At 51.1% G+C, this 27,166-nt stretch overlaps 1 protein-coding gene across 5 annotated transcripts; it reads left to right on the top strand.

The window, feature by feature from the left end:
• Nucleotides 1-10,649: 10,649 nt before the first annotated feature.
• Nucleotides 10,650-24,767, top strand: ELOVL1 (ELOVL fatty acid elongase 1). Of its 5 annotated transcripts, none has more exons than XM_054638040.2 (8): nt 10,650-10,722; nt 21,006-21,067; nt 21,503-21,693; nt 21,852-21,932; nt 22,139-22,195; nt 22,523-22,628; nt 22,781-22,917; nt 23,327-24,767. In XM_054638040.2, the coding sequence occupies exons 2-8, from the start codon at nt 21,022-21,024 to the stop codon at nt 23,579-23,581; spliced, it is 873 nt and encodes a 290-aa protein (XP_054494015.1). In that variant the 5' UTR covers nt 10,650-10,722; nt 21,006-21,021; the 3' UTR covers nt 23,582-24,767. The 5 variants fall into 5 exon arrangements, with proteins under 5 accessions (XP_054494015.1, XP_077038512.1, XP_077038511.1 ...); XM_077182397.1 differs by lacking the exon at nt 10,650-10,722 and adding an exon at nt 11,650-11,671; XM_077182396.1 differs by lacking the exon at nt 10,650-10,722 and adding an exon at nt 11,784-11,805.
• Nucleotides 24,768-27,166: the final 2,399 nt, after the last annotated feature.

Raw genomic sequence — 27,166 nt, 5'->3', positions numbered from 1 at the left:
ACAATAGCAAAGCTGCTCCACTACAAATGAGTCCGTCTGCAGTGGCAGCATCCCAGCCAGACTGCTGGAATTGCTTTTTGCTCCTAATGAATGTGGAGGTCCTGGCTCTCTGGGATGCCACTGACTGCTGCAGGGAACTGGTGTGGAGGCAGGTTACTGGTTCCAGTGTGAGTGGTTTGTGCAAAACCAAGCCTGGCAGCCGGGGAATTGGAGCCTGCAGGGCTATTCCTGTGGCGTAATGAGAACCATGGGGATGGCTGTTCCCTGCTCTGTCTCATGTCCTTGCTTCGGTTGGAAAGGAAGGCAGAATACTGTATGTATCAGAACCTTGGCACTCATCATTCTTGAAGCCTCAGCTCTAGGATTCTGCTTTGCTTTTTCCCCTCAGACTGGCTTCCTTATAAAGCTAAAATGCCTCAGTGCCAGAGCTCAGGGCCAGCAGCTGCCTGGAGCGATTCGGGCAGCCCGGGACACAGGCTGGGCATGGCTGCCTGCTGCCCACGCTAGCCCGAGTAACACGCCTCCCAAAACCGCCTCCAGTGGGGCAGGCCAGACCTTTCACACAATTGGACTGCAGGAAGGGAAACACAGGCAGGTTTTTTTCCGTAGATTATAAAGCAGGGAGGCTGGCCAGGCTCCCAGGCTCCCAGCGTAACTTCCTGCATGACACAGGCTGCCTCAAATTAGTTCTTGTGTAAATTAGAGCACTGTTGTTAGGAAAACAGTTGATTTTAAACTGGTGTGTCCCTGCTACAGTGGCTGGTAGGTTGTTCTAGAAACTATTTTTCTTGTTTCACCTTAGACTGAAGCTGCATTTCTTTAATTCCCTTCAAGTCAGTGGATCTTCTCAGGAAGGAACTGAGCCTCTGAGTTGTTAGTACCAGAGGAGTCAGATATTATGATCAAGCTTTCCTGATCCTTTTTTAAGACAGACTGAACTGATGTAAGTCCCTTTTGCTTTAAGGCATATTTTCCATTTCTTGACTCACATCCAAATCTTATGCATCTGTATCCCTTGGGACGCTGGACCAGGACATGCTATTCTAATTGTGGGAATGGGAATTTCAGATGTAGAGCAACTTTAACCTTTTATCCAGTCGCTGCTAGTGTTTGAATGTTTAAACAGGGAACAGGAACAAGCCTTTTACCCATAAAGTCACTGTGGAATTCATGGTCCACTGCTTGCCACTGTGGTCTGCATGTCCAACAGGGATTCACTGTTCCCAGTGCACTGTGTCAGAATAAAAGTGTGACCTTCTGGGTCAGGGCAAAGGCTCAGGCTGTGTCCTACTGTTGCAGCAGCCAAGTGGGTGATTGGGAAGCACACTTCCTGTGAGCATGGGATGTGCTGCCATTCTGAACTCTTGTGGTTTTTTCCCCTGCCTTATCCAATCCCTTTTGAACTCATCTCTTCCAAGCAGGATAATTTTGGCAGGGAGGAAGCTCAGCCCTGGCATGGCAGGTGCTGCTGGGCTGTCTGGGCTCCAGTTCAGGTGCAGGAGAGTGATGGAAGATGGGCACAGGTTTGTTCTGGCCCCCCAAACCTCCCGTCAGTACCCGTAACCAGCTTTACCCTGCTGCAAACACGTGCTCAGTACCTGCTCCCAGAGAGGAGCAGCTCCTCTTCTGCCTCACCTTGGCCAGGCCACCCATGAGCTGGTTCCTTGACTGCACACACTGCTGTACCAGCTCTCTGATACTGAAGATGTACAGTGCCAAAAAATTTATCATGTTAGTCTGACAGACTTATTGTCTGTAATCCTTGTTGATTGGTATTTACATTTCTCTGCTTTAAGTCTTTATCAATATGATCACATATTTTTTGGTCATTATTTTCCATAGGATGTCTGTTGAATAGACACACCTGTTTACTAGGCCATCCTGTTTACTTTTTTAATATGCTGGCATAACATCAACTTGCTTGTTCTCTGGAGCTTCTCCAGGTTTCCTTGTGTTACTGGATCTCAGCATTAATAGTTTGGATGTTTAAAAATGGATGTTATTTTTTTAGATGCAGGATACCCAGACTGAAGAGTTTTCAACATTTGCCTTATGCAACTGTTTTTTAACATCTTCCTGAGTTACAGTTAGAGTGGAAAGTGTTTCACCCTCCTGACAGGAATGCTTCATCGAGCCTTCTCCCAAATGCAGGAGAGAGATATTTATTGCCTTTCCTTCCTGCCCAGCTACCCACAGGCCCACTGTTCCCAGTCTGTATCACACATGCAGCCATGATGGGTCGTGCCCACAGCCTGTCCTGCTGCTGCCCTGGGCTGCATCATCCCTGGGAGACATGAAGCTCAGAGTGGTGCCACCACTTCCCTGCACCTCTCTGCATCCAGTGATCAGCACGACAAACACCTGCTGCTTGTTTGTTCTCTTGTCCCGTCCCCAAGCAGCAATGTTCACACAGATGTTTTCTGTTTAAACAAGCAAAACATAACATTTTGTTTGTTTTTTTAACTTACAGATCTTTTAAGTGGATGTCATTAAGCCTTTATAGTGGAAGTGAAGTGTGTGAGGTGTGAGGGAAGAAGCAACTGAAAAGATAGGGGGACAGAGGAGTGAGGGGAACTTTTCAGATCCATACCACAGGTAAGGCAGGGTTTTGGTGTGCGCTGCAGGGTTGGTTTCCATCCTCCTGCTAGGATAGGATCTTTCTGCCAGAAACATCTGGGACCAAAGAAGAAGTCTTGTGGTGGTTGGGTTGAGAAAGCCAGAGCGCTTTTTATGCTAAGAAGCAAGATAATGGGGTGAGTGCTGCCAAAGGGTGTTCAGCCAAGTTTTTAATCTGCATTGTTTCCAAAGCAGCTTCACCTGCAGCTGACTGAGGAGAGACAAGCACACGGAAACAGCAGCAGAAGATGCATTTTAACTGACCTGTGAAAAGCTCAGAGACTGCTTGGAAGTCAAAGGCACAACCACAGGGTAAGTGGTCAAATGGTGGAAGCAGCTCCCCAGTCTGGGTCTTTGCTTTTCCCCAGGCTCCCTGCATGAGCTTGGTGGCCCCAGAAGAGGCAGAGCCTGTCTATGTGACAGCTGGTGCCTACGAATGAATACACAGCTGTTTTCAAAAAATCCCATGGATCTCCTCCTTCCACACAAGGGCAATAAATCTTCAACTGTCTTAGACATAAAATGTTACCACTTTGTACCTCACAGAGATGCTGTGGTGGTAAAAGCTCGTGCTCAAGAAATGGGATGTTTGGATGTGTTTGTAATACATGCCATAAAAATAGTTCAAGCTGATATGATTCCACAGTTTATTTATTGTTCCTATGATATTGCAGCTCTCTGGCTGGATCCAGGAACACTGCCTTGGTGGAAACCTGCACTTAGAAATTAATGAAAACCTCCTGCAGTTTCCCTAGGGGTAACCCTGTACATAAGTGTAATGCAAAGCATGCTGTCTGGCTCCTCTGAAGGAGAAGCCTTTGTCCTTTTTATTTTTTGGTGTGTGTTTTTTAAAAAAGGAAATCACTGCATGTATATTTCTGACTGAGATGCATATTTTCTAAAGTCAGGGGTTCAAGAGCTGTAGTTCCTGCAGCAGCTATCTTATCACTGCTGCTCAGATTCTGTCATTGATTTACCTGCTGATTCTAAGCCTTCTCCCTTTGCTACCATTGTGTCCAAGCAGTTTCTGCACTGAAATAGCAGTGGGTGCTAAGTCCAGCCTGGTATGGCAGCTGCTTTCCTCTGAGTAAAGGCTGTGCCCCAGGGTACTTTTGCATGAAGTTTTTTATTTGCTGGCCATGCATTGGGGTAAAGGCCATGCTTTGGGGCATTGCTGTCTGTGAGTGTTATTTCAAAGCTACAGCATTTCCCAGGATGTTCCTCTTTTGAAGGCAGACCTGTCCCCTCTATGCCTGTTTGCCAGATGGCTTTGGTGGGAGGTGTCTGTCTCCCACTGCCACGTGCCAGTCTCGGGCTCTGCCCACCTTGGCCTGCAGCACAGAGGTGTGCTGCTCCCACGGGAATTTGCCTTTGAAACGTGCAGCGGATGTTTATGTGGAGTTTATTTTTGGTACTGAAGTCGGGGTCCTGCTGTGTGATATGAGAGACAGCTCTTGTCTCCTGCTCTGCTGCAGCAGTGTGGCGGGACTTCAAAGCACTGCCCCAAGAGCCTGTGGCAGTAGATAATACAGGAACGGTTTGCATCCCCCTGAGAAACATGTTCTGCATAAGTGGGATTGTGGAACCAATTTTGGCTGTCTTGTTTTTGTGTATTTAGACTCTCAAGACATCACAGCAGTAGAAACAGCATCAATCATCATCTTCATCATCATCGTTGTCATGATGGCACAGCCTGTTTTGCTCTGTCAGCAGAACAATGCATCAGGTTGTGACTTGATTTCACATGGGGATGTGCGGGAGCTCCCACGTGTGCAGCCCCCCGCAGCTGGCAGGGAGCCGGGCAGCCCCGGGGCCGCGGCGGGAGGAGCCGGGCAGTCCTGGCTGCGGAAGCCCCGCTGCAGCTGCTGGGGAAGTAATGACTCACAGAATGCTTCTGTGGGTGCAACCACCATTCCTCTTAAATGTTGGGATTCACTCACACAGGGAGTAAAACCAATAGGAAATTACAGGAGTGTTCCAACCCACGTTTTGAGCACGCAGCTCCCTCTCCCTTTGCCTCTGTGTCCTGTGCTCTCTGGTATGTCTTGCTGGAGCTCAGGTGTAAGATGCTTGTCCCCTCACACACATTCAGGGAGGCCATCAACAATACTTTTTGGAGAGGTGAGTATACACCTGTTACTGGGAGAAACAGTGCAGCCCCTTGCCATGGAAGCTGCCCTACTCCTACTCTCCCCTTTCCCTGTGCCCCTTGGACCTGCCAGACAGGTGCAGTGGGCCATGGCAGACCTGCCACAAGTTTTCTTGTCCCTCAATTTCCTTTTTCTCCCTACCCACTTTGGGTCTCACGGCATGTACTTGTGCTGCTGACTGTGTCAGTGGACAACCTCAGAAGCAGAGAAGATGCCAGGCAGGCCAGAGAGGAGAGTATCCCCTGCCAGCCTGCAGCCCAGACAGGCAGGCAAAGCCCAGCCCTGGCTGGAGCTAAACATGGCCTCATTTCATGGCAAAACAATTCCTCTTTGTGCAGCCTGTTCTCCCAGAACAATCCTCTGCTCTGACAATATCCTTCTATGGCTTAGTCCCTGTGGAGTGACCAGCAGTGTGCTCAGCCTGACGCCTGGCAGCTCACACCCCACTGCCCCATGGCCGAGGTGCAGCACCTGCAACCCCTGCCCTGGGCAGCCTCTGCTGAGACTCTGTGGCTACTTCAGGTCAAGGCAAAATCTTCTCAGGAAAGTCCCCAGCACAGCCTGAAGCACTTGGGGGGTCTTTTCTTCTACCTTTGGTCACTCCATGGAGCTGCATGGCACCGCTGTTCCACAAGTTAGGAGGACAGTCCTGGAACACAGCTGTGGAGCGTGACATATGGGTGTCGAGTCACCAAATCTGACTGTGATTCCCACTGCCCGAGTGAAGAAGTCACCCAGCTTCACCAAGCTGCTCCCTCAGGCTCCAGGCAGTCTGGGACAGGTTGCCAGAGATGATCAGCTCCTGTGGGCTTTAAATCAGAGAGGTAATATGAAGTTACTTCGTATGGAAAGGGGACTCTGGGGATGAGCAGGACCATGGCTTTCTCATCACCTGCTTTTTCTCTCTTCAGGAGCATGTGCCCATGTGCCCAGCCTTGAAAGGTCCCTGAGAAGGGGCAGTTTTCATGTCCCTACAAGAGACAGAGCTCCCAGAGTCCCTGTGGTCATCCGCCAAGCTGTGGCCTGTGGCCAGGCACCAATACTTGTACAGTAACCAAGGACTCCTGTTGAGCTGCATGTCCTGAAACCTTCCAACCTCCTGACCCCCTGCCAGTGCACTCTGGGCCTTGAGATGGTCCTGCCATGCCTGCTGCCGTGCAGAGACAGTGAAGAATGGGCTTCTCCAGGCTTTTAGGATCCTCAGACACCTTGCTCTGGCTATGGCTTGTCTTCTTTCCCTCCCCCTGCCCCATGATTTCATGGATTTGAAACAAGCACCATTATTCCATAAGACTATCTTCTAGGCCACAGGAACAAGTAAGGATGCTTTAACAGGTTCAGAGTGGGCTGAGACTTCTGGCACATCTGTGGAGGACCCCAGGGTGCCCTGTATTGCTGGAGTAGTGCTGCCAGCCCATGGAGGTGGGTGGCAGGGCTCACGCTGGAGAGGCTGCTATGCAGCTGACAAAGAATTCTTGTCCCAGTGGGAAACAACAGTCATGTGTGCTGCCCACCCCAGCTGGAGGCAAAGTCCAGCAATTAAACACACCAGGATGAAAGTCTGCTGTCAAAGCTCCAGGGCACCACCACAGTGCCAGCAAGATCCCAGGTGATGCTCACACTGCCCCTTCCATCTCAGGGAGTGCCTTTTTGCAGGTTGATATTTTAATGTAAATCTAAGTGTCATGTTACAACAGGGTTTTCAGCAGGGTCATTTCATGCCTGTTGGCTACAGAAATGTGAGTTGTTTGCTTGCAGCTTGAGGGGCTTATAAGGACCTCAGATTCCAGGAATGCAAGCATTTATTTTGGCTTAAGGGAAGAGGGCAACAGTGATGGGGTATTTGGCCTTTACTGCCACTACAATGTAATCAGCACAAATAACAAAAATTTTTCACAAGGTGAGTCACTTAATCGTGATATCAGCCGTGGAAGGAGGCAACACATCAGCCTGAACACATGCCCAGGCATGGCCTACCTGCCCACCTCCACTTACTGAAATTGCAGAGTGACATGATGGCATTTAATGGGCCTTCAGGTGCTGAGAGGTGTCATCTCACCACTTTTAGTGGCCATGAAAACCTTTTTTGATTCTCTCAGTATAGACAGAGGTGTTGTAGGAGCATTTCTTGGATGTGTTGAGATTGTGAGCAAATTCAACTTACCATTTTTTTCCATGGAGCCACAGAGAAAGTGTGCAGCAATAATTTGTGGTTGATACTACTTTAGAGCCCAACCTCAGGGAAAGGGAGAAGAGTAAAACAACATTAGAGAGCCAATTTACATTCACTGTTTTTATCTGATCAAATGCAAAATTTTTGGTTTTTCAGAATTAAATAGAAAAAGATGGGAGGATCTGTAAATCATCTTCTCACTCCTCAAGTGTATTAAGGTGTGTAAATTTACTAACTATATGTGTCAAGTACATTACTGAAAAATTACAGGGCCAATTGTTTATGTGCTTAATTTCACTGAATTCATTTGAAATTTTTATTTTCTTTTAGATTTTTTTCAAGTTGAATAATGTTAATGTTTTTGCCAAATAAAACTCTCACCATTCAATTGATCAGTATTTTAAAAAATAAATTTATAGCTATAAATTCATTGAACAAGAGAATACAAATTTACTATATAAACCAGGTATGATAAAAAGGATATTTTAGATTTTTAGAATTTCTAAATTGTCAGAAAACTGAGAAACTTGACACCTGAAGAGACTGAAACATCCCTTTTCCCACCCAGGTGCATGGTGAGGCTGAAACCAGTCTTCAAGACTGGCACCAGAAAAGGTGCAACACTGCACCAGCATCTCTCATTACATGCAGAAAAAATGATCATTACTAATCCCTGAGGTTATAACCTCTCAATGAACTTCATTCCTTTTTCATTGCTTAGTTCTTACAGACCTTCCCATCTGATAGTCTGGTAATTGTCTGCACTGAGGATGGCTTCAGTATTTGTGCCTTCAGCAAGTTACATTAGCCTATGCCTGCTTTTTGCACCAGGGCAGAGCTGTGAGGGGAGAGAGAGGCGCCCTTGGCTCTGCAAGGAGCAAGGAGAAAGCAGGAGACAAGGAGCAGTGGAGGGAACAGTGCAAGGGAGGAATGCAGAGGCTCCCACTCACCTCCATCTGACTGGATCCCCACGCTAAGAAGGACTGGCAAGACCCTCACTAAAGCTAAAGTGAAAATTGATGTTGTTCTCCAGGATAAGAAATGGAGGAAGGAGCTTAAGCTTTTCCAGACTGGGGTCTGGTGCAGCCCAGGCTGCTGGGAGCAAGCTCAGGTTGTTTCTTGAATTGCAGGTGAAGAATTAATGACTTGTAGGGCTGTGCCAGCTGCAGGAGTGGCTAGAGCAGGCAGGACTCCCTCGTGCAGGCATGTGACAGGATCATCTCTGGTCTGGTGGTCCAGACTGTAGTCAGGGTGACACGCTTGGCTGCCTGCAAACAGCTTCTCTCCCCAGATTTCAGGTCAGATGGACAGGATTCAAGATGGAAGCAGAAGATTACTCATCTGTGAGAGATTCTGTCCCAAGACACCTTGGGAAGATCAGGCTGTACACAACAGGTCACATCACTTGTGTCCCCCACCTCCCTTATTTTTGAGGGATTTTCTTTGCTATGTGTTCTTGTGCTACCTGGCTTCCAAAGAAGCTGGAAGGCAGAAACCCAGATCCACAACATGTACCACATTAGTCAAGTCCTTGCTGGAGGCCTGTCCCCAGGGGCTAGGAGGGGACCCTGCATCACCCCTTGGAGAGCAAATCACCGAATCTGTGTCCCTGCAGCCAGGGTGCTCCTGCAGCCCAGGGTCCCTGCTCCAGCTGGAGCTCCTGCCCAGGAGCTGCAGCACTGCCAACGGTGTGGGAAGGGTGAGCACCAAGGAACACAGACACCTGCTGAGCATGGGAAGTAAACAAAGGCCAATGTGCAGACAAAGGGAACCCCTCAAAGCTAGTGAGTGTGAAAAGAAGAACAAACTGATGGAGGAGAAGTAAAATGGTGAAATCTACTAAATGTGCTGGAGAATTAAGGAGTGAAACAGAAGGTGCAGTAAAAATGAAAAAAAACTAATGAGCAAATACCATACAGAAGTAATGGTGGAGGTGGCAGACACAACAGGGAAGTAGAGTCCAGGACCAAGACAGGAGAAATGAATTGCATTCAGAGCAGAAGAAAAGACAGTGACCTGGAAATTAATTCCAATAGCAGGAAGAGACTGGGCTGTGCAATTTGGGGCTCATTGTTAGAGCCTGACAAGCCTGCCAGCAAGGGTGGATCCAGAGGAGAGAGGAATGCTTGGAGAAAGCTATGTGATGCAGGATACAAGGTGGAAAATAATCCAGTATGAGAGAGTGTGAAGGAATCCACTGATCTCTAATTTCATGACAAACTTTGTAGCAAGATTTCCATTGAATTGGAACACAAATCAACTAAAAATAATGTTGCAAAATGAAAGAACAAAAAAGAAAAACAGTGAAGAGTAACAAACAAGGCTGATGCCTATACTTAACAAGGAAGAAAAAGTGATCTAGACTGCTTCGGCTCTGCTAGTCTGGTGTTAACAGTATCCAGTTAAAGAGTAACACAGCACACAGGCACGAAATAGAGGATAAAATAAAATTTATTATGTCGACTAACTTGATAGCTTAAAAAACCCTCTTTCTATAAAGCTATAGGCCCTGTGTGTCCTCCAGGGAAGCAGCTCTGAACCTTGGGACCAATTAGGAACCATGGTAGGTGTTGGGGCAGAAACAAGCACAGGAATTCCATGTGGGAAGGAGTGGTTCGGGTCAAGACAAAAGCAAAGACTGAGGAAAGGGAGCATATCAGGACACACGGGTTACTACTGAGGTACTTTGTGGATATTTTTATAAATTATTTTCCTTAACGACTGGCATAAATATTAGGTGTAATCTGATGAAATCAGAATGTTGTAGCGCATTCACAATGTAGGGGAAAGTAAATGAATGCTGTACCACCAAAAAAGGGCAAGAAAGTCACCAGAATAGACATTGACCTGCCTCTGCAAATGCAGCCCTGCCTGTGTCCAGGTGGGAAACTCTCACTAGGTGAGCACAAGTCTGTAACTGCTCCTGGTCACCCATCTTCAGGAGAGGAAATGTGAACAGCAGTACAGCAAAAAGAGCTACCATGGCATTAGGTGCAGGAACAGGCAGACTAGTAAGAAAATGCTGGAAAAACTTGTTTAGTCTTCCCTGTAATGGCTGAGAGGGAGATGATTGCAGTCTACAAACACACTGTAGCACGAACACCAAGGCAGGATCGTGGTGAGATAAATTACAACGCTGGCACAGGAACAAGTGTTTATTAACCAGCCGTGCATCAAATTAAGCTGGAAATGAGAAGATGATTCCTAACAATTAGAATAGTGAGTTCTGAAAACGCCTTCAGAGCAGGCGAGCGCGACTGAAGTCCCGGCCACTTTTTAGGATGCAGATTGGCCTGGATGTGGAGGCGCCACAGGACGGAAACACTCTGGAAACTGCCCGCCGTCCGGGCCGGCGTCTCTGGGCTCTGTCCGGTGTCTCCGAAAGCTCGCGGTGCCTGTTGCGGTGTCACGAGGGGGATAAGAGCCCTTGAGCCGCAGGTTTACGGACCTGTACGGGTCTCCCTCATGCCGTCACCACCACCCTCGAGCCAGCCCTCCGCACCGCTCGTTGACCCTGCCGCAAGCCGCACCCGTCCCCAGCCATTTTCCACCCTCCCCTCACACCGCTCGACTCCACAGGCAGAGCCCGCCCGGGCCCTCAAGCACGACCGCGGCGGGCGTGGCCATGGAACGGGCGGGACGCGGCGGGCGCGCTGATTGGCCGCGACTCTCCCGGGGGTGGGACTCTGCACTTTCTGCCAATCGGCAGCGATAAAGGGGCGGGGCTTCCCGCTTTAATGGCGGGGGCGGCCGTGGCGGCGGCAGAACGGGGTGCGGCTGGTGGTGAGTGCGGGTGGCCGTGGGGTGGAGGGTGTGGGGCTCGTTCTGGCCTGGCGGGGGCCGGGCTGGGGATGTCTAGTCTGTTCTAGCGGTCATTTGGGGTGTTTGTGAGGGAGAGTTTGGGTGGAGGTGTCCGAGGTTAGCGGTGGGTCGTTGGGATGTGCTGAGGGGGCTTCGGAAGGTGGTTGCCGAGCCGGAGGATGCTGAGGAGGCCTTAGCAGGGTTTAGCTGCTTTGGGGAGTTAAGCTTTGCTGCCGGGAATGGTGGGTCCTGCCCCGGGGAAGCCATGTGCTGCTTGGCACCTGTTAACTCGCCTGCTGGAGGAGGCTCGTGTGTGTATATATCCATTTTCCCCTCACCTGGGATGCTCACGGTCATGGGAGGAGGTGTGTGGTGTCTCCTCAGCACAGGGGTGGGGAGGCCGTGGCCTGATGGGTGGGATGGGTGTTGTGGTACTGTGACGTGCACTTGGCGGGTGATCACGCTGGGTGCGGCTGTAGAGGCTGTCACCCCTCCGGAAAAGGGGGGCACCCGTAGTACCGTGTGGTAAATCCACCGGTGTGCAAACCTGCCCGTGTCAGACGGAGAGACAGAAGTGGAGTCCGAGTTGAGCTGTTGAAGTGGTTTTTGGGTTTGTGGTTTTTTTTCTCAAAAGCAACAGGGTCCTGTGAGGAGCTGTAGTGCTCCTTGGCTCACAGCCTGGTGCCGCTGTCTCAGCGCACCCATGGTGCCAGGGAAGGGCGCAATTCCCTTCCGCAGTCGGCCGCTCTCCTTCGGGGCAGAGCCGGCCCCTCCGTGCGAGGCTGGGATGCCTTCCCGGCCGGCCGAGGGCAAGGACTGTTCCTCCACGCTGTGTTCCGTGGCACAAACACCGGCCTCTGCCAGAGGCCTCGCTGGGTCCCGGCCGTGAAGGGGCTGTCTCCCCGCTGCTGGCCGGTGGCCCGAGCCCAGGGTACGCCTGCTTCCCGGCTCAGGGACCGCCGGCTGCGCAGCCTCAGGAGCGAGATCGCCATCGCCCTGTTGGCGCTTTGGCGGGATTGTCCCAGCTCCACAGGCAGCGGAGTAGCCCCGCGGGCTCGCTGGAAGGTGGCTGAACCCGCACACATCGCGGCGGCGGCGCGGGGCCTCTGTGGGCCCGCTGCGGCCCTTCCCAGCCGCGCAGGCCCCGCTTCCGGGCCCGTCCGCGCCACACCCGAGCCGGGCCGGGAACCGCCCGGGCGGGGGGACCCGGCGCTCACTCCGGCGGCAGTGGGGCCGGGGCCTTTGCCAGAGGGACTGGCAGGGATGGCAGCAAGGCTGAGCGGGAAACTGCCCGGCTCCTGCCGTAGGCACCGGGCTGAGCCGCGGGTCCGCTGAGCAGCCGAGGGCTGTGGTCTCCTGGGGCTTCTCTGCAGCGGGACGCGAGCAGCCCCCGGCGGCCGGGCAGCTTTCTTTTACCCAGCCGTCGGCATCAATGTAACCATTCAGAAGGCTCTTCCCTCCTCCCCCGGGCAGGGTGGCAGTACCAGGCCTCCCCCGCTGCTGCGACACAATGTCAGCTTTGAGTGCCGGCTCGTGTAGGTGCTTGGCCTCCCGCTGGCCCTCGCTCTGGAACGCGGCGGCAGCAGGAGGAGGAGGTCGCTGTCAGCCCCCTGGTAGCAGCAGGAGGAGGAGGTCACTGTCAGCCCCCCTGGTAGCAGCAGGAGGAGGAGGTCACTGTCAGCCCCCCTGGTAGCAGCAGTTGCCTGGCCTCGGGCTGGCCTGGCACTGGTGTGGTCGTTCACAGCGGTCTGTGCTTCCTTGACCACTGTGGGCTCGATAACCACTGGCAGTTCAGGGCATGGTGTGTAGATCTCTTTACGTGGGCCAGCTCCTCTGTTGTAGCGAAGGGGAAGCTGGGAAAGCTACTTATTTTTACGTTGTAACAGACTAAATGAGGCAGCATAAATAGGCATTGCAACAAGAGGCTAAGCTTTGGGGGTGGCAGTCCATGCCTCATGTGCCAGTGCCTGGGCTGCTGCCTGTAGAGGGGCTGTCAGGTGCTTTCCCTGTGACTGATCATGTTGGTTCTGCCATCTGAAAGGCAGGGAGGGAAAAGTGGGGTGAATACTCCTTCCTATACTCAGTGGGCAGCATGGAATAACACTGGATGCTTTACCTGCTAGTGCATTTCCTCAGAGCATCTCTTCCCATCCTGGAGGCCAGGATTGTCTATGCAGCAGTGCATCCATCCTGCTGTGCTGTCCCAAACTGACCACCTTCTCTTCTACCAGAATGCAGCCAGGGCAGATTCCTAGCTGGATGGAGCTGACCTTCCCACCAGACCTGCTGGGCAGCTTCTTGAGGGTAGTTTAGAGTCAAACAGCTGGCGGAGTCCTTGGGGCTTGGCTGAGACTGCTGTGCCTTATCTCTTTCCTAGGAAGCCCCTCTAGCTCATGGGTGTGAGCTGCTGCTAATAGCCGGTTCCTATGAGAAACAGCAAGATGCCAGTTGTTGCAGCATCTACTTGCTACATCTTGCTGTGGAGATTAAGCTGTGCCACCCACACAGCCTGGGCCTCTGTGGTCCTGCCTTAGGTTGTGTTCTTATTTTTGTTTCCTGAAAGCCAGTTGGGGGGGATTATGTGGTCCTTCAGGGAGGAAGTGTAATATGAAAGTACTGTTAAAACTGAGACTAAGGAGTAAAAGCTCACTCTGACCTAGAGGTGTCTCTTACCATATGTAAGAGATAAGTAAGGGAGCTTATCGAAGTTGGATAGTGTCTCCTTTCTCTCCTGGTGGAGAAAAGCTTTGCATCCTGAGGGACCTCTGAAGCTGGGGCAGGGGCAGGTGCTTTGCTAGGTGCTGTCCTTGAATGTTACAGGTGAATGCTTTCTTCTTTTCTGCTGGGGGTTACAGCATAGTGAACACTCAGCCTGAGATGCTTATGAGGGACACTGGGAGTGGTGCCTGTGATGGCCCAAGAGATGCTCTGTGTTTCTGTGCTTTTGTATTGGAGTTCTGGTAGTTGTGCCCTGCTGGCTGTCAGATGGTGGGAGTACTTGGGCTGGAAAGTCTGGTTCTTGCCAGTCAAACAGGTGAGGCAGCTTGGGCTCTTACAGGGAGGAGACGGTCCCCAGGAGCCAGGACTCTTCCCTGCAGGAGTTGTGGGGCTGCTGTTGCTCAGAGATGACAAGTTGCAGCTGCCACAGCCTCTTCCCCACCATCAGGCTGTTGTCTGCATTCTGAGCCTTTAGTGGCTTGAGGGTGGTGGAGGTGGTAACTGGGTCTGATGTTTCTTGATTTTGTGTGTCATAGGATCGATTCTTTGCTCTGGGATGGCTTGGGGTGGTGAGCTGTCACTGGCAGCAAGTTCTCCAGCTTTGTGGCAAGGAGCTATCTTACCCTGTGGATCAGACCAGCTAGCTTGCTCTCATAGTTTAAGATTTGCTCTGTGCACACACAGATTTTATAACTCATGCTGCTTCTATTTAACCCTAAGAGGCTTTCCATGTCTGTACAGCTGTAGAAGCAGTACAGACAGGGAATTGACTGAGGATTGACTGAGTGGTCAATCTACACCTGTGTTGAGATAGTCAGGTTTCATACTTCACGTTCTTTGTGCTTGGAAGGCTGTGAACCTCCTCGAATGTAGTAACCATTAAGCCTCAGGCATGTTGGGTTCTAGGTGCATATACTGTGCTACTGGACTATGACATCTTCATACTGTCAGAGAACGTCCTGCTCTCTTGTTAGAAGATTGTGTCACTGCACTGCCTTCTTGGTGTGGAGGGTGCAGGACCCAAAGCTGGTGCCATGGTAAGTTCCAGGCAGTGGCCTCTTGTCTTGTTGAGAAGTGTCTCTGGGTTCATACCTGGTCTTCTTGAATCGTCAAAATAAAGCTGTTGGGGGGGATTTGTGAGTCTTTCCTTTCTGCATCTTGCCTTGTAGATTTTAATGTCCATCTTGTCTTGCTGTACCTGTCTAATTAATGTGCCGGCCTCAGTGGGGTAGAGCACACTAATCATTACTGTGTCATGATTACAGCCAGGGCTGTGAGAACAGAGGTGAAACCTTGTATTGGGGCATTTGCATAGTGATTAAAACCAGAGATGAGTGCTGTGGTACAGCCTGTCCCACCTCCAGATAGAGGTACTCTGTTTCTTTGCTAGGTGGCTTTAGAAGGCTGACCTGATTTTGGATGCAGGTGTTAGAAGTTGGCCTAGCTCTGTCCTTCCTGAGCGTGCTCTGTGCACTCTGGGGGGCTGCTGGGTGCTTTCACTTCAGAGAGGGAGCTCAGCCATCCCTACCTTCCCCCTTCACTTGGTACTGTATGAGGGAGTGACAGAGATCAATATGGTTATTCAGAAAGGAAATACCTTTTTTTCCCATTTCTGTTGGTATCTCATACTGTTTCTTTTTTCCTTCACTTCTTTACTCCTTTGTTCTTTGCTATGTCAGATTTTCTTTCTAATGTTGCCTTTTCTGTGTTTTTTTTCTCATCTCATCTGCTCTCATCTCTACTGATATCGGTTCTCTGAATATGCAGCCACTGGCTTTGAATGTGATAAGGAGTAAACCTACTCTTTACAGCTTGAGGAGGTGCTGCCCCTGCAAAAAGTATGCTGTGCATATTAAACATCTTACTGCTCTTGGTGTGCTCTTGTGGAACCTTGAAGTCTGATTATCTGCCTTGATTTTTGTACAAGGTTACCAAACCCTATTGCAATGGATGTCCCCCTTTCCCTGAAAACTTGTGAGGTGCCACACTGACTGTCAGTCAGAGCTCTCCTGCTAATGTGGGAGTCTCCTCTTGCTTTCCCTGCTTCCAGTGAGTATGGGAAGGGGAGAGCTTAATCTGTTTGTAGGATGCTATCCAAAGGCCTCAGGGTTTTACAGCCACTTCGTGAGAGAGTGGTAGGGTATTAACACACACTTGGTGAGGATGAGGAAACTGCTCATCTTCAGGCAGGGCACTTCCTGCCACTTGGGTCCTATGTGCCAGGCGCAGCACCCAGCCAGTGTGATTCCCTCACCAGTTGCAATGGCAGCTCTTGCAAGAGCTGTTACATATCACAACTTTGAGAGTTGGCATCCCTTATGTCTCACAGTACCTCCTGTACTGACTTGAGAATATGCTGGTGTAGAGTATACGGTACCAGGTTGTCGGCCATGTCCTTTGACACTCAGCATGAAGCATGCGAGCCAGAGGAAGTGACTAATGGATAGGATTCAAATGGGAAAACTTATCTGGTGCTGCTAGCATAAAGTTTCCTTGAAATCTTTGTAGTTAAGTTGTGACTGGAGTTCTGGGAGTGGTTGTTCTCAAATTCCAATCAGAGTTTGCCCCAAGTCCTCAAGAGCTGAGGTGCCAGGCTAGCAGAGTTGCTTTACTGCCCATATCTGTTGGTGTGACTTTCCACACTTGAAACATAGAAGCTCTGGTTGTCCTGCCAGACTTGTCTTCTGTGGCTGGTGACAGGCATGTCTTTATACTGATTTCTTTTGAGAAAAAACATTACTTTGGAAGCATGTGGACAATGCTATCTTAACTTGAGTCTTCAGTGAATGGCTGAAATTATTAGCAGGAATGCAAGTGTACTTGAATACAGCTCTCCTGTTGAGTGGCCTCTGCTGCATGTGTTTGAGCTGGTGTTAGGAGATGCTGTGTGTGAAATGAGTGTGTACTGCCTGGTTACAAGCCCCTCTCCCTTTCATTGAGCACAGAGCAGCAGACAGTGGGGATCCAAATTCAGTTTTCTGTGCTTCACTGTACACTTGAGTCTTAGAGTGATCCCACTACAGAGTTGATAGAAAACAGGGGTTTGCAGCTTATTGCTGGCTGGGCTCCTTCTCTCTCTTGTCTTGCTCTGACTGCCTTGCTGCCTGTGTGTTGTTTGGGGCAGATAAATTTGCATGTTGCTCATCTTGCTGGATTCGCTTGTGCATAAGCTCAGGAAAGCTGCTGGAGCTGTGGCTGTCAGCTCTTGGTGGTGATGTTTTGTGGTGCCAGCCTTGTGTGTGCAGTACACACCCCTGTCTGTGGCTGGCTTGATCAGTTCCACTCTTCTGCAGGGGAATATAGTCCATGGGCACATGGGGCTGTGTGCAGCCTTTGCTGGACCCCATGGTGACTTTCTGGAATGCCAGGCAATTGGGTAGGTGCCATGGTGGGGAGCTGGGGGAGGAAGATGCCTCTTCCTGAGAGGTGGTGGAGCTCAAAGCTGCATCAGGCAGCCAGCCTTGTTGCCAGCCTGTAGGTTAGGGATGTGAGTTAGTTTCACATCTGGCCAACTGATTATCTCCTGACCTTTGAGGGCTGCTACTCCCTGGGAAGCCCTACAGGGCCAGGCCTGCTTCAGCCAGTTCAGCAAGGGCCCTTTGCCAGCTCTCCCTGGGGTGGCAGCTCTGTGGCCACCTAGCAGATGGTTTTGGTGCTGCCTTTAATTAAACTAGTGGGGAGATGAGGGTGTTTGCTTTTGCACTTATTACAGGACTGATTTCTGACCTGAATGCTCCTGAATGAGGAGTAGGAGTGTTCAATGTCTGGGGCAGAGTCTGTTGCATGCAGATAGTTGTGTGGGGAGATGTGTGCCCTGCAAGGCTGTTAACAAAACTAACTCTGGTCTCTGTCAGTGTCATGGTTCTGACAGTGCTGTGGCCTGACTGGGGCTGGTCATAAAAGGCCTTGCTGTTGCTGCTGAAGTTGCATTAATTAGCTCTATAGCTTGCTGGAAATATGCAGTCTACACATTGCTTGGTGTAAGCAAGTATTTAATCCTTGATGTTGGTTACTGGAGCAGATTGTGGCCTGATACCCTAGTTTGCAAATAGTGGGAACTTTTTGTCTGACATGGGGAAGCGACTCCCTGTTGTTGAGAGATAGGAGATGTGTTGCAAGGTTTCTCTGTATCATCTAGGGTGTGTTTGGGCCCCTAGGGTTCCTGCTCATTTGGAATGCTTGGACCTATTTGCTTGATTTCTCTTCAGATGTTCAAGGCTCAGTTTTGGATTCTGCATCTGTTCCCAACTCCTTGCTTAAGAAGGTCAGGATTTAGGAGGAGTTAAAGTGTCCCCCATGTGCAGAGAGGACAGATCCAACCACTGAGCTGTGAACAGCTGTAGTGTGTGATGTGGAGTGCAGTAAGAGCTGATGCCTGTCTGGATGATGAACCCCTCTCAAAGTGTTGAAGGGTGCTGTGCACAGAGGAGAGTTCAGGTTCCTGGACAGTTGGTGCTCTGTGCTGGAAAACCCCTGCCTGCAGCAGAAAGGCTGGCATGGAGCAGTCATGGTTTAGGCAGGCAAGTGCACTTCACACCCCCTTGCCTAGTGAAGGTAACTCTTGAGTGTGCCCTGCAACTCCCACTTTGCTGCTCAGCTGTCAACACCCCAAGGTCAGTGGCTGCCCCCTGAGGGGCAGAGGAGGAGGGAAAGACATACCTGCATCTGCTCACTGAGCATAGGCATACTTTGGCCACTTTGATGTAGGATGATGTAGCATGCCAGTGGGGACAGATGCCAGGTCTCCCAAAGACCTGAAGACCTCAGGGGTTTCTCTGGAGATGTGGTTGCTCTGTTAGCTTAATTTAGGAGGATGTTGTTCTGCCTAGAGAAACCAAGGAAAACTTACATGTCCTTTCCATAGGGGCCTATAATTCTACTAGTAGCATAATTCTATTATTTTTGTCTTGGTAGACATCTTGGTGCTTGCCCAGAGCCTGTGTTCAGGACAAGTCCAATGCCTCCAACTTCCTGTGGCATGTGTGGCTGTAGGAGTGTCAGAGGTGCTTCACAAAACAGCAATAAGACAGACTTGTTACTGTTCACACTGGTGGGCACTTCTGTGCCAGTCCTGGTTTGAAATGGGCTTCTCCCACTACTTGGGGGAATAGCTGCCATGGACCCTGAATTGTTTTGAGCTGGGGTCCTAGTTGGCCAGTGGTACTGGAGACTGTGGCCCAGGGTCAGGGAAGTGATCCATAGTGTCTGAGCTGAAGTGTGTTCCTGCAGTGTGAGATGTAGCTCTGAGCTCAAAGACAACCGACACTCTCTTCTCATCCTAGCCTGCTCAAAATCGGCAAGTACTCGGCAGGACTTTTGTCTCTGCCCTGGACTTGTAGTAAGGCTGACTCATTCACCTTGATAAGATAAACACAGACCTTGAATAGTCAGGTGCCTCTGCTGGGAACTGACTCTTGAGGGCTCCTCAATCTAGCAAATAAAGGTGTAGCTGGATGTAGTGGTTGAAAGCTAAAACTAGACAGACAAGTTTGGAGCTTGCTCTTAGCCATTAGAGCAACATAAAGCTCAGCAGCTTTCCAGACTTGTGCTTACTGTGTTTCCCACAGCTGAGCCTTGAGTGTCTCTTAAGGATGCAATAGTTCCTGCTGCACTTTCAGCTGGCCTTTGCTGCACATGGTGAGTGGATTATCTTGGCAGTACCCAGAACTTTAAATATTACTTTGCATCACGGTGATACTACAAGTGAGTATTACTTGCTATTAAACCCTTTGAAACCTTGCTTGGGAGGGTGAACAGGTATTTTGCTGCTGAGGTGCCCCTGATATGTGGGGGCATCGGTCCTAAATGGGCTTTGCCCTGTTGCTCTCTCTGCCTGCAAGATGGCACAAGGGACCACCTTCTCTGCTTTCTGAAACACAGCAAAACTTCTTGGGCTCTGTCCTTGGGCTGCATGGCTTTGCAGAGTGCTCTGGAGCCTTGCTTGGGGGAATGGGTGTTTTGGAGGATTGCGGTGAAGGAGGAGACCTCTTCCTGCCTGCTGCCCTTGCAAAGAGGTTAGGTGGCACTCCCCAGTCTGGAGGAATGCAGAAGGGATGACTGGGCAGGCACAGAGCCAGCACCACTGCTGCACCAAACTGATTTGCAGGGAATGGTGAGCCAGAATGGTGTGTGCCAGGCCCCCCTGAAGATTACTGCTGGCAAAGCCTGCCATGGAGGTGCCTGGTAGCTCTGCACAGGAAGTGTCGGCTGCCACCCTGCCTACAGCAAAGATGGCAGTGAGTTCTTCCTCTTGCTGTGAAGCTGAAGGAGCAGTGCTGGTGTTGGCTGGTGAGGGCTTGAGGTGGCAGTGGCTGCCAAGTACTCAGGGACCTTACTCAGAAGAGGGGTACTCTGGCTTCAGCTTCCTGGCTGCTGGTCTGGAAGAGGCCATGTGCTTCCTGGTGGTGGCAGCAATATACCTCCTGGGAAGACTGGGCTGGGGACCCATTTCCCCAGGCCATGCGTGGGCTGTGACTCCAGTGCACCTTCTTGGAGGGAAGGGGTAGGTGGAGTGTCTGGTAGCAGCTGTGAGGAATGCCTCCCTTGCAGATGGATGAGTCAGATGAGGCTGGGCCTATGCTCTGCCTCCCTTCCTGCTGCTCTGGTGTTCTGTGGGCTGGGGAGAGGTTGGGGAGCACAGGGAATGTGTGAGGGTGTTTAAAACTTACCTGCAGCAGTAAGAACCCTTCCTGATTTTTCTGGAGAGCATCTGCCCAGATCACTTTCTAGTGTGTGTTCATACTGAGGATCAGCAAGTGTGGGGAGTGCCAGTCCTTCTCTCTGCAGCCTTCCATCATAGGGCTTTCTCTTGTCTGGAAGGGGAGTGGAAATGCCATTGCCAAGCAGGATGCACCTGGCCTCTGAGGTACTAGGTTATGTGGTAGTAGTTTCTTGTCCAGAGGGCTTTGTGCAAGGATGTGAAACCAGGAACTTTGACATCAGAAAGTGATGTTTGTTTCTGAACCTATGGATTTCCTTCCTCATGTAATGGGCCTGCCAGTGGTGATGTGCTGCTTCTGTGGTGGGAACGAGTTGGCAGGAGCCCAAAGCTGACCATAAAGGCACTGTGCTGTGGAGAGTGTGGGCCAGCCCTGCATCTCTGCTCCAGGGTCACACAGAGAAGTGTGCTGAGTGGTATGGCTGCCAATGCTGCTGGCAGTGTCCTGGTGCTTGTGGATGATAATGCTTGAGCTTGTACAGCAGGAGCAAGATTAAGGGGCTGGAGATACAGTGCTGAGGTTGGAAGCTTTCCTAGCTGGCTTGAAATGTTGGGTTCTTGCCTTGAGTGAAGGGAAGGACTGCTGGCATTTGATGATGGGGTTCCCAGCAGAGCTGGGGAAACAGAGCCAGGCTCTGTGAGAAGTGAGGAGGCCTGTAGCTCAGCTGGAAAGTGGATTCTGGTGTGTGATGAGCTGAAAGCAACACTGGCCAGATACATGACTGTTTCTCTGAAATTGGGCTTGGAGTTTACTGGTCTGCAGGGCTATGCTCTGTAGGCTGCTAGCCTGGGAAAACAGCTGCTTGATCTTCCCTGCCTCTTTCCACAGAGACACTGCCACCACCATGGAGGGGATTGTGACTATGTATCAGGACTTCATGAAGAAAGCAGGTCAGTGTTTGGCTCTGCCCAGCCATCAGACAGGTAGCACTACATGCTTTAGTGCCAGAGGCTCTGGGGGGTGGTCTGTCATCCCTGAAGCATCCCTTGGTGTAACTGCATCCTGCCTTTGCCCTTACACAGATGCAACTCTGGGGGTTTTGTACTGCCTGTTATGAGGCTGTCTTGCATCAGTGCCTGTGTAAATTGTTTTGGGGCACTTGTGTTCTCCTGGGCAGATGATCTCCAGGCTGCCCTGCAGCATGGCTTCAGGCTATACTGTGCTGAGTCTGACTTCACCAGCCTCTGCTCCCAGCCTGCTTCCCTACTTGCACTCGTGTCCTAGAGCAGGATTGCCGTGCCCGTGCCTCTGCTGTGGCAGTAGCAGTGCTGGCAGCAGGCTGGGGTGAGGATGCTAACTGCTCTGCACTGTGGCTCTCTCTGCAGACCCCCGCATCGCTGATTATCCACTGATGCAGTCCCCATTCCTTGTGATGGGCATCCTTCTGGGATATGTCTACTTTGTCCTATCCTTGGGTCCCCGGCTAATGGCCAACAGGAAGCCTCTAAACCTGAAGAAGTTCATGGTGCTATACAACTTCTTTCTGGTGGGACTCTCCCTTTACATAGTCTATGAGGTGAGTTATTGGTAGCTTGGTCAGGCATGTGTAAAGCAGCGTGTGCAGGCTGTGGGTGATGGGGAACCCTTTTCCTGGCTGTTCCCTGCCCTTCTGTGCAGAACTTGATGTGCAGTGGGTGATGTGTTTGGCCTCACCCTGATGATCTCTTGTTGCAGTTCCTGATGGCAGGGTGGCTCACTGGGTACACCTGGCGATGTGACCCTGTGGACTTCTCACAGGACCCCAAGGCCCTCAGGGTGAGTTCTCATCCCTCTCCTGATAAGTGGGAGGGCCTTTAGTGCTTCTGTTTGGATGGCAGGGTCACAGCTCCTGCCTTTCCTGACGCAGATGATGTGTAGTCTCTGGGGCTTGGTTTCATGCCAGGGTAACTGTATGAAGCCCTTCACTCACTGGGCTTGTTCAGGCTGAGGCAGGTCTCTGATGTTAACCTGTTCTGTTACAGATGGTCAGTGTTGCTTGGCTCTTTGTTTTCTCCAAGTTCATTGAACTGACAGACACGGTGAGTTACTGAGAAGGCCTTTTCACCACTTGCTGGGCAGGGAGCTGAGCCCAGTGTATTTGGGGTAGGTGCTTTTGCAGCCCTTCCAGTCTGACCTGGTAGTGCTTCTGTCTGGCATCACTGCCAAGGAGGCCACCCTGGATTGTTGGTGCTGAGGCCACTCTTTACATGCTTCAGCTCTGGAAGCTGTGGGGTGACCTAATGGGTGATGACAATGAGTGGGGAGGGAGTGAAGCATCATTGAGAGCACACACTGGATTAGTGGCCCAGCCTGCTCTAGCTGCTCCCAGGCTGCAGGTTCTTAATGCTGTTGGGCTTTCATTGCAGGTGATCTTTGTCCTGCGGAAGAAGAATGAGCAAGTCACATTCCTGCACCTTTTCCACCACTCTGTTCTGCCATGGAGCTGGTGGTGGGGAGCCAAGTTTGGTCCAGGTAAGATGGCAACTGCCTGGGTGCAGGGATTGGGTAGGGTTACCCCAGCATGCTGAGAAGGGGTTTTTGGCCCTGTTGTGCTCTTAGCAGCTCTGTGTAGTGCTGATTGCTGTAGAGTATTGACTTACACTATGGAAAATCTATCTTAACAGGGGGAATGGGCTCATTCCATGCCATGATCAATTCCATGGTGCATGTTGTCATGTATTTCTACTATGGGCTCTCAGCAGCAGGACCTGCCTTTCAGAAGTACCTGTGGTGGAAGAAGCACATCACAGCCATCCAGCTGGTGAGTCTGTATGGTAGAGCAGAGCATGTGCCTGATGTGAAGGGCAGGCCAGCCCTTGTACCTTTGAAAGGTGCAGCCCCAGCAGCAGTTGTCCCCTCTGTAGTGTATTGCTCTGAGTTTTGAGCGGCTCTGCCCCACTGTGGGCCTCTGATAGCCCTACCAGCCTGGTTGGGGTGTGGGTGCTGTTCAGCTCCTGGGCTGTAGCTGTGCTGGGAGGGTGAGAGGCACATGCTGCTCTGAGACTTGTGCCTGCCTCTTCCAGCTGCTGCTGAATGCCTCACCATAAGGAACTCTGCTTTAGACTAGGAAAGGAGTCTATTTTTAAAGGAGCCTTTAAAAATAAGGTCTCTAGTGGGTTCCCTGGCCCTGCTCCCATTAATAACTTGTTCTTACTCTGCCTTGCTCCCAGGCACAGTTTGTGATTGTCTCCGTCCACATCTCCCAGTATTACTTCATGCCAAACTGCCAATACCAGTTCCCCATCTTCATTCACCTTATCTGGATTTATGGGACCATCTTCTTCATCCTCTTCTCCAACTTTTGGTACCAGTCCTACACCAAGGGCAAGCGGTTGCCCAGGGTGGCTCAGCAAGCAGCCCAGCACAACGGTAGCAGCATCCATGAAAATGGCACTGTCACCAATGGCAAGGTCAAAGCCAACTAGAGGGTAAAGTGCTCCCAGAGCCAATGAGAGCCCCGGGGCAGAGGCAGCTGGGACCTGTCCCTCTGCTCCTGGGTGCTACTAGCCAAGTAAAGTGCCTACAGACTGTTGTACCCCTGTGCCCAGTCCTGCTGTCCCCTGTCTGCATGCTCAGCCCCTCTGCTCTGAGCAGCCATGGGCCACTTCTGCTCCTGGGAGGGCTTGTGCTGTTTCTCAGTGTTGCTGAGCAGAGAGGCAGCTGCCTGCATCACAGCTGTGGGGCTGCAGTCCCATTCCAGTGTTTCCAAAGGAACTTTCCCCAAGTGCCTACATCTGGCTCTTCTGCCTAGGGGCCATTTCCTTCTGAGTAGGACCAAAAGAAGAGACCGCTTCCTGTCCTGGTGCCCTCTCCTCTTCCCTGGCTCACAAGAGCTTGTATGGATGAGCAGATTCATCCCTGGCTGCTTGTTACTGCCAGCTCATGTGTGAGTGCTCCTGCTCTACGATGCCTTGTGCCACTTTGTTCCATGCCACAGTGCTGCATGTCCCTTCTGGTCCCTGTGTGCCCAGCTTGGGAGTCCTGCCCTGGCATATCTGTGCCCAGGTGTCAGTGGAGAACGTAGGGGCAGTACTTATGGGACTTAAGGGCCCAGACCTGCCCAGTACGGTACCCATGCCCTGTGCCTAGTACATAGCAGGGGCTGTGACAGCCTGAAAGGCTTCCCCCTTGTGATAAGCCCAGGTTGCCTTGCTGTCCTTGTGCCTGGGCTGGGTGCTCAGTGTGTGCTTAAGCCACACTTACCTGATCCTCTAAGGCAGCTGGTGGCTTGCTCCATAGTGGGGGAAGACCAAGCTCAGCCTAGTCTTGGACTACTTCCATTCTTGTAAATTCAAGACTTGAGCAATAACTGCCCCTAAAATCAGCTCCTGGCCTCTCCTGCTTGGGTCCAGCCCTGCTCTGGCCTAGCCTGAGCATAGTAGAGGGTGGTTTTAAGTGAGCACCTCTTGCCTTTGTGGATCTGACTGGGCCTGTGTGAAGATGTGCTCTGTACTTCAGCAAGGCAGTGCAGCAGCTCTCCTGGCCTGGTGCCCGACACCTGCTCTGATTGTAACCAAAAACATGCTGATGGCCTCGAGGACGAGGTGAAGGAGCCAGGCCCTGTCAGATTGGGCTGCTCTTCTATCACAAATAAACAAACAGAAGGAGAAATGGCTCTGTTCTCTTGTTTTCTTGGCTCACTATAAGCAAAAGCTCTTCCAGGTGCTTGGTCCTGCCCAGCGTGGTTGAAGGCAGGGCTGGGAGAAACAGCTGGTGTAGCAGGTTTGTGCTGGGGGAAGAGGGTGATAGTTGTGTGCTGATGAAGCAGATGGCAGATTGTTTCCAACTGTTTTGGTAGAGCAGGGCTCAGGGCTGGATGTGTGTCAAGGCTTCTGTTGTGAAAGTGACTCCACCCTGTCAAAAAATGGCTGGGGTGGAGTGTGGGTGTGGGCTGGGCCCTGGGCCACCTGCCCAGGAAGAACTGCTGCTTTTCAGAAATTATGGGGATTTGAGGTATGGCAGAGCAGGGAATAGAGACTTTGGAAACCTGAGTGCTTGAGAAAAAGCAGTTTGTTGCTTTCTGAATCTGTCAAAGCAAAAACTGCTCCTATCTGTAAATGCCCCTGCAGCATGGTTCTGTGCACAATGTAGCTCAGGTTGGTCAGAGGAATGTTAATGTTGCTGTCTGCTTTTGCTGCAGAAGTGCATCTTTGCCTGGCTGGGCTTTGTTATTTTTCCAACTGTCTCATTCTGGTATCCCTTTGGTACTGTTGGGGTGTAGGGCTGCCTTCCCCATCACCCTATGACTGGGGCCCTCTTGAGCAGAAGGCAGCCTGGGTGCTGACTCAAGCCTGGGAAGAAGAGTGGGGAGCCAGCTGGGCAGCATGTGGCTGGGAGGAATGTGTTAGATCAGCAGCCTCCAGATGCTGAGTTTCACTGTAGGGTTGGGTTGTGGGGTGGGAGGGCTTTGGTGGATGCCCAGCTAAAGCCCTGGAGCAGAGCTTGGTGTGAGAGAGCTCTGCTCATCTGACCTGGGCTGCTGTACACCTCAAGACCATGCTCTGAAATGCAGGAAAACATCTTGAAGTGCCCTGAACTGGTGTGACTAATATGCCTAAACAGCACACAGCCATCACCCTCTTCTACAGCACTGAATGTCCTTGTATGTAAGTCATGCAGTATTCTTGCAGTTGTTGATGCTTCTCTGGGAGTAAAGACGTGGATGAGAATTTGTTCTTGTCCATGCTGAAGTGGTGTGTAATGTTAGGTCAGTGCTCAGAAGTCACCACTTCAGGAGCTGTAGGATGATGGTCCAGCTGCCATGGACCTTTTCCTGTCAAGCCTCCTTCTCCCCTCCCACTGGCTCTTGCTAAGGACAGGATTGTCTTTGCTTTTGCCCAAAATAGTAACAATGCTTTAAACTACTTATGCTTGGTATTTTAGAATGGGCTGTTCCCTGCATGTGCTCTGCTCTCCCTTCCTCCAATTGTTCCTGTTAGCTGTGCTCTTCTATGGGCTGGCCATGGCACTTGGTAATTAATATGCTGTCATGCTGTGAACTGAATTCACACCTTATAGGGCTGTGTTTACTGGGCCTGCTGGATCAGTGCCCACTTCCTTCCTCTGCTCTTCCTCACTCCAGGACTGTAAGAGACCAGCATGGGGTCAAAGACCCTGCAGTATCATTACCCTCTAGTAATGCTCAGAGGTCCTCTAAGGGCTATGTAATGCACAGCATCTGGCTGTGGGGCATGTGCTAAGGAGAAAGAGTCTGTGAGAGAAAGCTGAGCTGCTCTTACATGGGACTGAAAAAATGACAGCAACTTTTTGGCATATAAAACTTTCCTTCCAGGTCAGGGACCAGGGAAGGCCTAATCAGCTGTGGCCTTACAGGGCAAGTCTGTGCTAACTCCCAGCACCAAGTGCAGGGGTGTGGGGCAGGGCTCCTACAACAGCAGCACAGCTCTGTGGAAGAGCCCAACCTTGCATCTGAGTTCCTGCCTGCTTCCCCTTTAGAGGCAGCTGTGGTCCTAGGATTTGTGTCTGAGGGAGAGCTCCTTGTTTGGACCTCCTGTGATCTTTCCCAAGTGGCCAAGTGGGGATGCACCAGCAGTACAGCACTTCTGGGAAGGTGCTGGGCTCAGTGGTTGTTTTTTGAGACTGTGCCCCCCATATCAGCTTTGCGTGTGTGTGTGGGGGGGGGTGCTCTGGTGGGTGTGGTTACACACTCACTGGCCTTGGCAGAGCACAAGTTGGAACCTTTCAAGGTTCCAGCTGGTGTAAGGCTCAGGAGGCAGAGCTGGTGCTAGGCACAGTGTGGTACTGTGCTGAGGGAAAGGTGAAAACAGTTAATAATCCACCCTCAGCTAATCACTGAGGGCTGATGGGAGGCACAGGCTTGGTGGAGCTGCTTTGCACAGGTCAAGGTGCTTATCAGCTGTGCAGTGTCCCCAGCAGCCCCTGGCAGTGCTGGTGCAGCTGAAGGACAGGCTTGATGGGTCTGGTGCAGCCCCACAACCTCAGACACCATGGCTCCACCATGCAGAGCAGCATGGCTAAGCTGGCTGTTG

The sequence above is a fragment of the Agelaius phoeniceus genome, chromosome 8 (assembly GCF_051311805.1).
Source record: "Agelaius phoeniceus isolate bAgePho1 chromosome 8, bAgePho1.hap1, whole genome shotgun sequence".
Lineage (NCBI taxonomy): Eukaryota > Metazoa > Chordata > Aves > Passeriformes > Icteridae > Agelaius > Agelaius phoeniceus.
Note: the sequence above shows the minus strand (reverse complement) of the source record. Positions and strands in the feature narration are given on the sequence as shown.

Coding starts and splice junctions, on each gene's coding strand:
- ELOVL1 (XM_054638040.2), top strand. CDS start 21,022: ATGGAGGGGATTGTGACTATGTATCAGGACTTCATGAAGAAAGCAG. Junction 21,694..21,851: donor CCCTTTACATAGTCTATGAG/GTGAGTTATTGG, acceptor CTCTTGTTGCAG/TTCCTGATGGCAGGGTGGCT. Junction 21,933..22,138: donor AGGACCCCAAGGCCCTCAGG/GTGAGTTCTCAT, acceptor GTTCTGTTACAG/ATGGTCAGTGTTGCTTGGCT.